The sequence below is a fragment of the Pelophylax lessonae genome (assembly GCF_965119305.1).
Source record: "Pelophylax lessonae genome assembly, chromosome: 4".
Classification (NCBI taxonomy): domain Eukaryota; kingdom Metazoa; phylum Chordata; class Amphibia; order Anura; family Ranidae; genus Pelophylax; species Pelophylax lessonae.
Window position 1 is genome coordinate 654,100,424 of NC_138771.1, and position 13,512 is coordinate 654,113,935.

Sequence of the window (13,512 nt, forward strand, 5' to 3'; positions counted from 1 at the left end):
CCCTAAACAGAGATGTCACATTGACATTGCCCTAAACAGAGATGTCACATTGACATTGCCCTAAACAGAGATGTCACATGGATATTGCCCTAGGCAGAGATGTCTCATGGATGAGCCCTAAACAGAGATGTCACATGGATATTGCCCTAGGCAGAGATGTCTCATGGATGAGCCCTAAACAGAGATGTCTCATGGATGAGCCCTAAACAGAGATGTCACATGGACATTGGAAGAAGCTCAAAAAAAGAATTCAACCACATTGCACATAAAGATGAGCAAGCCAAGCACCCCTACAGAATAATGGAGAACTCCATACCTCACCACCACCATTTACAACCTAATTACCATCTACGAGTCTAAACCAATTTAGTTTCTTTTCTTTTTTTAATACAATGAATAGAATAATACATTTAAACATATAATTTAAAAAAATTGTGATAGTTGTGAAAAATGTAAATAGCCCTGGGTACAGTACCCATGTCATTTAGAGATCTTATCCAACAAAGCACCTCAATATTGGACACCCAGCTTGCTCAGTCAACTATCTCCTTTAAAAAAAAGTGCAATAATAATGCCACAATATGGGGCTCATAAGGACTTTCCGAATTGCCTTTCCATATATAATATTCTAAAAAATAGACCCATTATTTAGCCTCCAACATCGGCAGATGTGTTTTTAGTCCTTGTATTGAGAAATTACTTTTTTCTCTATTTGTGGAAGCTCTTTGTCTGTACATCTGTCAATTAGCCTGACGTGACGTTGACCGTAGGGCATTCCCTGGTCTGTACTTCCTGCCATACCCACGCCATGTTCGCTTCATTAACACCATGGACCACCAGTGCTTCTTTGTACCTACACACATCGTACTTTAATCCTTTCACGTAGAAGCGACTGTCATGTCGAAAGGTTAGATTGGCCGCCACAGTGAGAAATCCAAAATATACGTCGTCCAATGGGAAAACAGGGAGTAGCAAGGAGGCATTGTACAGGTCCTTCACTGAGGCTCCGGGGAACAGAAAACCTCCACCAGAGATAAAACCTGGATAATGTTCCTGTGGGTACAGTGTCTTTGTGATGCTGTATTTGGTATGACGCATGACAGGCGGCCTATGCTGGTGATAACCATGAATTGTATTTGGGGATCCATTTTCTGTAATATACTGAACAATCACGTCTGGATTCACAAATTCATCATCGTCAACTGTAGGGAAAAAAAGTTGTATGAAGATCACTATTCATATATATTTTCTATCTATCTATCTATCTATCTATCTATCTATCTATCTATCTATCTATCTATCTATCTATCTATCTATCTATCTATCTATCTATCTATCTATCTATCTATCTATCTATCTATCTATCTATCTATCTGGAGAGGAGTGAGAGGCTGCAGAGACATAGACACACAGGAGAGGAGGGGGGTGAGAGGGTGCAGAGACATAGACACATAGGAGAGGAGAGGGATGGGAGGCTGTAGAGACATAGACACACAGGAGAGGAGAGGGGTGAGAGGCTGCAGAGACATAGACACACAGGAGAGGAGAGGGGTGAGAGGTTGCAGAGACATAGACACACAGGAGAGGAGAGGGGTGAGAGGCTGCAGAGACATAGACACACAGGAGAGGAGGGGGGTGAGAGGGTGCAGAGACATAGACACACAGGAGAGGAGAGGGATGGGAGGCTGTAGAGACATAGACACACAGGAGAGGAGAGGGGGGGAGAGACTGCAGAGACATAGACACACAGGAGAGGAGAGGGGTGAGAGGTTGCAGAGACATAGACACACAGGAGAGGAGAGGGGTGAGAGGCTGCAGAGACATAGACACACAGGAGAGGAGAGGGGTGAGAGGGTGCAGAGACTTAGACACACAGGAGAGGAAAGGAGAGGGTGGAGAGGCTGCAGAGACATAGACACACAGGAGAGGAGAGGGGTGAGAGGCTGCAGAGACATAGAAACACAGAGGAGGAGAGGAGTGAGAGGTTGCAGAGATATAGACACACAGGAGAGGAGAGGGGTGAGAGGCTGCAGAGACATAGACACACAGGAGAGGAGGGGGGTGAGAGGGTGCAGAGACTTAGACACACAGGAGAGGAGGGGGGTGAGAGGGTGCAGAGACTTAGACACACAGGAGAGGAGAGGAGTGAGAGGTTGCAGAGACATAGACACACAGGAGAGGAGAGGAGTGAGAGGTTGCAGAGACATAGACACACCGGAGAGGAGAGGAGTGAGAGGTTGCAGAGACATAGACACACCGGAGAGGAGTGGGGAGAGAGGCTGCAGAGACATAGACACACAGGAGAGGAGGGGGGTGAGATGGTGCAGAGACATAGACACACAGGGGAGGAGAGGGGTGAGAGGCTGCAGAGACATAGACACACAGGAGAGGAGAGGGGTGCGAGGCTGCAGAGACATAGACACACAGGAGAGGAGAGGGGAGAGAGGCTGCAGAGACAGACACACAGGAGAGGAGAGGGGGTGAGAGGCTGCCGAGACATAGACAGAGGAAAGGAGAGGGATGAGAGACTGCAGAGACATAGACACACAGGAGAGGAGAGGGTTGAGAGGTTGCAGAGACATAGACACACAGGAGAGGAGAGGAGTGAGAGGGTGCAGAGACTTAGACACACAGGAGAGGAGAGGGATGAGAGGCTGCAGAGACATAGACACACAGGAGAGGAGAGGGGTGAGAGGCTGCAGAGACATAGACACACAGGAGAGGAGAGGTGAGAGAGGCTACAGAGACATAGACACACAGGAGAGGAGGGGGGTGAGAGGGTGCAGAGACATAGACACACAGGAGAGGAGAGGGATGGGAGGCTGTAGAGACATAGACACACAGGAGAGGAGAGGGGTGAGAGGCTGCAGAGACATAGACACACAGGAGAGGAGAGGGATGAGAGGCTGCAGAGACATAGACACACAGGAGAGGAGAGGGGTGAGAGGCTGCAGAGACATAGACACACAGGAGAGGAGAGGGGTGCGAGGCTGCAGAGACATAGACACACAGGAGAGGAGAGGGGAGAGAGGCTGCAGAGACAGACACACAGGAGAGGAGAGGGGGTGAGAGGCTGCCGAGACATAGACAGAGGAAAGGAGAGGGATGAGAGACTGCAGAGACATAGACACACAGGAGAGGAGAGGGTTGAGAGGTTGCAGAGACATAGACACACAGGAGAGGAGAGGAGTGAGAGGGTGCAGAGACTTAGACACACAGGAGAGGAGAGGGATGAGAGGCTGCAGAGACATAGACACACAGGAGAGGAGAGGGGTGAGAGGCTGCAGAGACATAGACACACAGGAGAGGAGAGGTGAGAGAGGCTACAGAGACATAGACACACAGGAGAGGAGGGGGGTGAGAGGGTGCAGAGACATAGACACACAGGAGAGGAGAGGGATGGGAGGCTGTAGAGACATAGACACACAGGAGAGGAGAGGGGTGAGAGGCTGCAGAGATATAGACACACAGGAGAGGAGAGGGGTGAGAGGTTGCAGAGACATAGACACACAGGAGAGGAGAGGGGTGAGAGGCTGCAGAGACATAGACACACAGGAGAGGAGGGGGGTGAGAGGGTGCAGAGACATAGACACACAGGAGAGGAGAGGGATGGGAGGCTGTAGAGACATAGACACACAGGAGAGGAGAGGGGTGAGAGGCTGCAGAGATATAGACACACAGGAGAGGAGAGGGGTGAGAGGTTGCAGAGACATAGACACACAGGAGAGGAGAGGGGTGAGAGGCTGCAGAGACATAGACACACAGGAGAGGAGGGGGGTGAGAGGGTGCAGAGACTTAGACACACAGGAGAGGAGGGGGGTGAGAGGGTGCAGAGACTTAGACACACAGGAGAGGAGAGGAGTGAGAGGTTGCAGAGACATAGACACACAGGAGAGGAGAGGAGTGAGAGGTTGCAGAGACATAGACACACCGGAGAGGAGTGGGGAGAGAGGCTGCAGAGACATAGACACACAGGAGAAGAGGGGGGTGAGAGGGTGCAGAGACATAGACACACAGGAGAGGAGAGGGGTGAGAGGCTGCAGAGACATAGACACACAGGAGAGGAGAGGGGTGCGAGGCTGCAGAGACATAGACACACAGGAGAGGAGAGGGGAGAGAGGCTGCAGAGACAGACACACAGGAGAGGAGAGGGGGTGAGAGGCTGCCGAGACATAGACAGAGGAAAGGAGAGGGATGAGAGACTGCAGAGACATAGACACACAGGAGAGGAGAGGGTTGAGAGGTTGCAGAGACATAGACACACAGGAGAGGAGAGGGGAGAGAGGCTGCAGAGACATAGACACACAGGAGAGGAGAGGGGTGAGAGGCTGCAGAGACATAGACACACAGGAGAGGAGAGGTGAGAGAGGCTACAGAGACATAGACACACAGGAGAGGAGGGGGGTGAGAGGGTGCAGAGACATAGACACACAGGAGAGGAGAGGGATGGGAGGCTGTAGAGACATAGACACACAGGAGAGGAGAGGGGTGAGAGGCTGCAGAGACATAGACACACAGGAGAGGAGAGGGGTGCGAGGCTGCAGAGACATAGACACACAGGAGAGGAGAGGGGAGAGAGGCTGCAGAGACAGACACACAGGAGAGGAGAGGGGGTGAGAGGCTGCCGAGACATAGACAGAGGAAAGGAGAGGGATGAGAGACTGCAGAGACATAGACACACAGGAGAGGAGAGGGTTGAGAGGTTGCAGAGACATAGACACACAGGAGAGGAGAGGAGTGAGAGGGTGCAGAGACTTAGACACACAGGAGAGGAGAGGGATGAGAGGCTGCAGAGACATAGACACACAGGAGAGGAGAGGTGAGAGAGGCTACAGAGACATAGACACACAGGAGAGGAGGGGGGTGAGAGGGTGCAGAGACATAGACACACAGGAGAGGAGAGGGATGGGAGGCTGTAGAGACATAGACACACAGGAGAGGAGAGGGGTGAGAGGCTGCAGAGATATAGACACACAGGAGAGGAGAGGGGTGAGAGGTTGCAGAGACATAGACACACAGGAGAGGAGAGGGGTGAGAGGCTGCAGAGACATAGACACACAGGAGAGGAGGGGGGTGAGAGGGTGCAGAGACATAGACACACAGGAGAGGAGAGGGATGGGAGGCTGTAGAGACATAGACACACAGGAGAGGAGAGGGGTGAGAGGCTGCAGAGATATAGACACACAGGAGAGGAGAGGGGTGAGAGGTTGCAGAGACATAGACACACAGGAGAGGAGAGGGGTGAGAGGCTGCAGAGACATAGACACACAGGAGAGGAGGGGGGTGAGAGGGTGCAGAGACTTAGACACACAGGAGAGGAGAGGAGTGAAAGGTTGCAGAGACATAGACACACAGGAGAGGAGAGGAGTGAGAGGTTGCAGAGACATAGACACACCGGAGAGGAGTGGGGAGAGAGGCTGCAGAGACATAGACACACAGGAGAGGAGGGGGGTGAGAGGGTGCAGAGACATAGACACACAGGAGAGGAGAGGGATGAGAGGCTGCAGAGACATAGACACACAGGAGAGGAGAGGGGTGAGAGGCTGCAGAGACATAGACACACAGGAGAGGAGAGGGGTGCGAGGCTGCAGAGACATAGACACACAGGAGAGGAGAGGGGTGCGAGGCTGCAGAGACATAGACACACAGGAGAGGAGAGGGGTGAGAGGCTGCAGAGACATAGACACACAGGAGAGGAGAGGGGTGCGAGGCTGCAGAGACATAGACACACAGGAGAGGAGAGGGGGTGAGAGGCTGCCGAGACATAGACAGAGGAAAGGAGAGGGATGAGAGACTGCAGAGACATAGACACACAGGAGAGGAGTGGGGTGAGAGGCTGCAGAGACATAGACACACAGGAAAGGAGAGGAGTGAGAGGCTGCAGAGACATAGACACACAGAAGAGGGGAGAGAGGCTGCAGAGATATAGACACACAGGAGAGGAGAGGGGTGAGAGGCTGCAGAGACATAGACAGAGGAGAGGAGAGGCGGGAGAGGCTGCAGAGACATAGACACACAGGAGAGGAGAGGCGGGAGAGGTTGCAGAGACATAGACACACAGGAGAGGAGAGGGGTGAGAGACTGCAGAAACATAGACACACAGGAGAGGAGAGGGTTGAGAAGGGGTGAGAGTCTGCAGAGACATAGAAACACATAGGAGGAGAGGGGTGAAAGGCTGCAGAGACACAGAAGGGCAGGTGAGGAGATGCAGAGACACAGTCACATAGGATGGTGGTGGTGAGGAGATGCAGAGACACAGTCACATAGGATTGGGGTGGTAAGGAGATGCAGATACATAATCACATAGGATGGTGGTTGTGGTGAGATGGAGAGACACAGTCACATAGAATGGTGGTTTTGAGGAGATGCAAAGACACAATCACATAGGATGGTGGTGGTGAGGAGATGCAGAGACACAATTACATAGAATGGGGGTGGTGAGGAGATGCAGAGACACAATCACATAGGATGGTGGTGGTGAGGAGATGCAGAGACACAATCACATAGGATGGTGGTGGTGAGGAGATGCAGAGACACAATCACATAGGATGGTGGTGGTGAGGAGATGCAGAGACACAATTACATAGAATGGCGGTGGTGAGGAGATGCAGAGACACAATTACATAGAATGGCGGTGGTGAGGAGATGCAGAGACACAGTCACATAGGATGGTGGTGGTGAGGAGATGCAGAGACACAATCACATAGGATGGTGGTGGTGAGGAGATGCAGAGACACAGCCACATAGAATGGGGGTGGTGAGGAGATGCGGAGACACAGCCTCATAGGATGGTGGTGGTGAGGAGATGCAGAGACACAGTCACATAGAATGGGGGTGGTGAGGAGATGCAGAGACACAGCCACATAGGATGGTGGTGGTGAGGAGATGCAGAGACACAGTCCCATAGAATGGGGGTGGTGAGGAGATGCAGAGACACAGCCACATAGAATGGGGGTGGTGATGAGATGCAGAGACACAGTCACATAGGATGGTGGTGGTGAGGAGATGCAGAGACACAGTCACATAGGATGGTGGTGGTGAGGAGATGCAGAGACACAGTCACATAGGATGGTGGTGGTGAGGAGATGCAGAGACACAATCACATAGGATGGTGGTGGTGAGGAGATGCAGAGACACAGTCACATAGGATGGTGGTGGTGAGGAGATGCAGAGACACAATTACATAGAATGGGGGTGGTGAGGAGATGCAGAGACACAATCACATAGGATGGTGGTGGTGAGGAGATGCAGAGACACAGCCACATAGGATGGTGGTGGTGAGGAGATGCAGAGACACAGTCCCATAGAATGGGGGTGGTGAGGAGATGCAGAGACACAGCCACATAGAATGGGGGTGGTGATGAGATTCAGAGACACAGTCACATAGGATGGTGGTGGTGAGGAGATGCAGAGACACAATCACATAGGATGGTGGTGGTGAGGAGATGCAGAGACACAATCACATAGGATGGTGGTGGTGAGGAGATGCAGAGACACAGCCACATAGAATGGGGGTGGTGATGAGATGCAGAGACACAGTCACATAGGATGGTGGTGGTGAGGAGATGCAGAGACACAGCCACATAGGATGGTGGTGGTGAGGAGATGCAGAGACACAGTCCCATAGAATGGGGGTGGTGAGGAGATGCAGAGACACAGCCACATAGAATGGGGGTGGTGATGAGATTCAGAGACACAGTCACATAGGATGGTGGTGGTGAGGAGATGCAGAGACACAATCACATAGGATGGTGGTGGTGAGGAGATGCAGAGACACAATCACATAGGATGGTGGTGGTGAGGAGATGCAGAGACACAGCCACATAGAAAGGGGGTGGTGGGGAGATGCAGAGACACAGTCACATAGGATGGTGGTGGTGAGGAGATGCAGAGACACAGTCACATAGGATGGTGGTGGTGAGGAGATGCAGAGACACAGCCACATAGGAAGGTGGTGGTGAGGAGATGCAGAGACACAGCCACATAGAATGGGGGTGGTGAGGAGATGCAGAGACACAGTCACTTAGGAAGGTGGTGGTGAGGAGATGCAGAGACACAGCCACATAGAATGGTGGTGGTGAGGAGATGCGGAGACACAGCCACATAGAATGGGGGTGGTGAGGAGATGCAGAGACACAGTCACATAGGAAGGTGGTGGTGAGGAGATGCAGAGACACAATCACATAGGATGGTGGTGGTGAGGAGATGCAGAGACACAGCCACATAGGATGGTGGTGGTGAGGAGATGCAGAGACACAGCCACATAGGATGGTGGTGGTGAGGAGATGCAGAGACACAGCCACATAGAATGGGGGTGGTGAGGAGATGCGGAGACACAGCCACATAGGATGGGGGTGGTGAGGAGATGCAGAGACACAATCACATAGAATGGTGGTGGTGAGGAGATGCAGAGACACAGTCACATAGGATGGGGGTGGTGAGGAGATGCAGAGACACAGCCACATAGGATGGTGGTGGTGAGGAGATGCAGAGACACAATCACATAGAATGGTGGTGGTGAGGAGATGCAGAGACACAGTCACATAGGATGGGGGTGGTGAGGAGATGCAGAGACACAGTCACATAGGAAGGTGGTGGTGAGGAGATGCAGAGACACAATCACATAGAATGGTGGTGGTGAGGAGATGCAGAGACACAGTCACATAGGATGGGGGTGGTGAGGAGATGCAGAGACACAGTCACATAGGAAGGTGGTGGTGAGGAGATGCGGAGACACAGCCACATAGAATGGGGGTGGTGAGGAGATGCAGAGACACAGTCACATAGGAAGGTGGTGGTGAGGAGATGCAGAGACACAGTCACATAGGAAGGTGGTGGTGAGGAGATGCGGAGACACAGCCACATAGAATGGGGGTGGTGAGGAGATGCAGAGACACAGTCACATAGAATGGTGGTGGTGAGGAGATGCAGAGACACAATCACATAGAATGGTGGTGGTGAGGAGATGCAGAGACACAGTCACATAGAATGGTGGTGGTGAGGAGATGCAGAGACACAGTCACATAGGATGGGGGTGGTGAGGAGATGCAGAGACACAATCACATAGAATGGTGGTGGTGAGGAGATGCAGAGACACAGCCACATAGGATGGTGGTGGTGAGGAGATGCAGAGACACAGTCACATAGGATGGGGGTGGTGAGGAGATGCAGAGACACAATCACATAGAATGGTGGTGGTGAGGAGATGCAGAGACACAGTCACATAGGATGGGGGTGGTGAGGAGATGCAGAGACACAATCACATAGAATGGTGGTGGTGAGGAGATGCAGAGACACAATCACATAGAATGGTGGTGGTGAGGAGATGCAGAGACACAGTCACATAGGATGGTGGTGGTGAGGAGATGCAGAGACACAGCCACATAGGATTGTGGTGGTGAGGAGATGCAGAGACACAGTCACATAGGATGGGGGTGGTGAGGAGATGCAGAGACACAGCCACATAGGATGGTGGTGGTGAGGAGATGCAGAGACACAATCACATAGAATGGTGGTGGTGAGGAGATGCAGAGACACAGTCACATAGGATGGGGGTGGTGAGGAGATGCAGAGACACAGTCACATAGGAAGGTGGTGGTGAGGAGATGCAGAGACACAGTCACATAGGAAGGTGGTGGTGAGGAGATGCGGAGACACAGCCACATAGAATGGGGGTGGTGAGGAGATGCAGAGACACAGTCACATAGGAAGGTGGTGGTGAGGAGATGCAGAGACACAGTCACATAGGAAGGTGGTGGTGAGGAGATGCGGAGACACAGTCACATAGAATGGGGGTGGTGAGGAGATGCAGAGACACAGTCACATAGAATGGTGGTGGTGAGGAGATGCAGAGACACAGTCACATAGAATGGTGGTGGTGAGGAGATGCAGAGACACAGTCACATAGGATGGGGGTGGTGAGGAGATGCAGAGACACAATCACATAGAATGGTGGTGGTGAGGAGATGCAGAGACACAGCCACATAGGATGGTGGTGGTGAGGAGATGCAGAGACACAGTCACATAGGATGGGGGTGGTGAGGAGATGCAGAGACACAATCACATAGAATGGTGGTGGTGAGGAGATGCAGAGACACAGTCACATAGGATGGGGGTGGTGAGGAGATGCAGAGACACAATCACATAGAATGGTGGTGGTGAGGAGATGCAGAGACACAATCACATAGAATGGTGGTGGTGAGGAGATGCAGAGACACAGTCACATAGGATGGTGGTGGTGAGGAGATGCAGAGACACAGCCACATAGGATTGTGGTGGTGAGGAGATGCAGAGACACAGTCACATAGGAAGGTGGTGGTGAGGAGATGCAGAGACACAGCCACATAGGATTGTGGTGGTGAGGAGATGCAGAGACACAGTCACATAGGATGGGGGTGGTGAGGAGATGCAGAGACACAGCCACATAGGATGGTGGTGGTGAGGAGATGCAGAGACACAATCACATAGAATGGTGGTGGTGAGGAGATGCAGAGACACAGTCACATAGGATGGGGGTGGTGAGGAGATGCAGAGACACAGCCACATAGGATGGTGGTGGTGAGGAGATGCAGAGACACAATCACATAGAATGGTGGTGGTGAGGAGATGCAGAGACACAATCACATAGAATGGTGGTGGTGAGGAGATGCAGAGACACAGTCACATAGGAAGGTGGTGGTGAGGAGATGCAGAGACACAGTCACATAGGAAGGTGGTGGTGAGGAGATGCGGAGACACAGCCACATAGAATGGGGGTGGTGAGGAGATGCAGAGACACAGTCACATAGAATGGGGGTGGTGAGGAGATGCAGAGACACAATCACATAGGAAGGTGGTGGTGAGGAGATGCGGAGACACAGTCACATAGGATGGTTGTGGTGAGGAGATGCAGAGACACAATCAGAGACACAGTCACATAGGATGGGGGTGATGAGGAGATGCAGAGACACAATCGCAGAGGAAGGGGTTGGTGAGGAGATGCAGAGTAGGATGGGGGAAGTCAGAGGACGCAGACATACAGAAAGAGAGGGATCTGGAAGGATGCAGACAGTCACAACAGATAGCCAAGGCAGAAAGGACCTCACACACACCTGGTGCCTGACTGATCACAGCTCTAATTGTCTGGTGCAAAAAAACAATGATTTGTTGTTTGTTACATACAGTATAGGCAGTCTCGGGGATCATTCAATTACTTAGGATTGGTGATTCCTCTTTGAACAAAAAGTTAAATAACTTTACATATCATCCAAGATTTGTGTTTTTTGGGTCAGGAGGAACACATGATATCACAGTGACTTCAATTCCATCCAAGCCTAGTTATTGTAATGTGAGTAGGGTAGGAAGGATTCTGCCTAAACCCATTTCCTCCCCTGGAAAACAATCACTCCATAGTCTAATAGGTCACCTGCCCAGTGGATCCCAGTGGATCCAGCATTGCACTGCCATTTTCCATTGCTTTGATCTCATGGGCCAGGTCTTAAGGCGCCATCTTGGTCCCCCTCAGCCAGCCGCCTGTTCTGGGTTCAGGAAGCCCCCCGATGACGTGCGCAGCTCCTCCTATGAGCGCTGTGTTTCCTACTCCCGCAGCCTCCAGGGATATGAAGCCGGGTAATCCCAGGAGGCTGTGTGAGCAGGACACATCAATCTCACCAAAGCGAGAATTGCAGGATGGGGCAGGGCCAGCAAAAGAGAAAAAAAAGAAAAAAATATACATATAGTAAATTTATATGGGGGGGTTGTTTAAAGAACTTTAGTTGCTCGGTAGAGTTAGCCCCCTTTCACACTGGGGCGACCTGTGAGGCGACCTGGTCGCCTCACAGGTCGCTGTAGGTCGCCTCCCATAGGGAAGCTGCGGACCCGTTCTAATAGGAGCGACACAAGTCGCTCCGACTTAGAAAAAGGGTCCTGAGCTTCTTTGGGGCGACCAGGAGGCGACCGCCATAGACTTCAATGTTATGAAGTCCGTGGCGGCCGCTCCGAGGTCGCGGCGCGCTGCTCGCACCGCGACCTCCGAGGTCGCGGTGCGAAGTAGCGTCGCTCGTATGTGAACGGGCACTTAATGTCCGATTTAAAAAGCAGTAAAAGATATTCAAAACAAGCTGTCACTGGTCTCCCTAGTTGCTTGTAATGTGAAGTTCTTCAAAGGTCGTAACAAAGATTCTAAGTTTGGTTTTTATATAACAGAGTGGAAATACCAACTATGTAAAGTAGTGGTGTACAGGACTGGCAGGCTGCCAACATTCTGCTTCCATAGAAAGTTATAGCAAAATAGCTAAGATTTTTTAGTGCCTCTGTTGTGAATTTTGAAGATGAATTTCTCCACAATGCCCATACTTATGGAAGTGAATGCGAGCTTATTTTAAAGTGCTTGTTCAGAATATGTAAATGTTTTAGTGTGTCTAGTCTGGGCACTCCTCTAATACCTTTAAAAACGTAATCCACTTGCGGTAACTTCAGATACAACCACTCCAAAAAGCACCGTTCTTTCAAGGACAAGTTATGGTGTCCTTCAGTCATGTCCCATTGTAGAATGTCACCGTACACTTGGCTCTCATATTTGGTGATTTCCATTTGTCCTTTCACATCCGTCGTTCCCAACAAGAATAGCGGTTTAAGTTTGTACCCATTTATCTCTCTCTCTTTAGCCCATGTCTTCCGCAGTTCTGACCTCCTTACCCCCGTACTGGGTTGGGATTTCACCGCCAGGATCAGCAGTTTTTGGTTGGTTGCTTCTTTTTTCTCTTGGTTTGGCTCCTGGATGAGTGTGCAATTGTAACTCTGTAGGTAGGGGAATTCCTCCTCAAAACTTGTTAGGTTCAGATGATAAGTGTAATCGCCATTGGACAGGGTTACTGACTGCCTTGTTGTGGGGAGCGGCGTTCTAGCTGGTTTTGAGGCAAAACGCATTGTTTGGGGAATGTCTCTGGTGTCCGTGAACCATCTCGTCATCAGAAAAGTCACAGTGGAGAACAAGGAGGCGCTTATGAGGATTCGTTTATGTCTCATTGTGCCCTGGATAGAGACAGCAAGAATTTTAATAAAATAATTTAATAAAAACACAAATTTGCTTTATTTATTCATACGTGTCCTCATTTTTTTCTTTATTTTATTGTTTTTACATTTTTCTCAAAAGCGGTTTCAACATTTCTCGCCCGCGGTATAGACAAATGACGGCGGGTGGGTGGCTGTCTTGGCTGTTCTGGGACGGCGTCATATGATGTCGTCTCACTTTTGCTGCGCTTGCGCACCTGAGGGGGGCACGCAGCACAGCGATCAGTGGCATGCTGTGTCCTTGGAACATGGCGCATCCCCGATCTCGGTAAAGAGCTGATGACGTGGCTCTGTACTCATGAGATCAGCTGTGTCCAGTCACAGCTGGTCTAATGTAAACAAGGAAATGTCGGTCATCCACACTCTTCTCCTCGTACTGAGAGAGTGTGAGGAGAGGAGAGCCGATCAGCGGCCTGGGGGACCTGCACAGATAATCAGTGCCTTGATTATCAGTGCCGCCTA

At 51.2% G+C, this 13,512-nt stretch overlaps 1 protein-coding gene across 1 annotated transcript; it reads right to left on the reverse strand.

The window, feature by feature from the left end:
• Positions 1-724: 724 nt before the first annotated feature.
• LOC309553458 (beta-1,3-galactosyltransferase 5-like) lies at positions 725-13,007 on the reverse strand. Its single transcript, XM_082254666.1, has 2 exons — positions 12,423-13,007; positions 725-1,202 (listed from the first exon to the last, which is right to left on the reverse strand). The coding sequence occupies exons 1-2, from the start codon at positions 13,003-13,005 to the stop codon at positions 745-747; spliced, it is 1,041 nt and encodes a 346-aa protein (XP_082110792.1). The 5' UTR covers positions 13,006-13,007; the 3' UTR covers positions 725-744.
• Between the last annotated feature and the right edge of the window lie 505 nt (positions 13,008-13,512).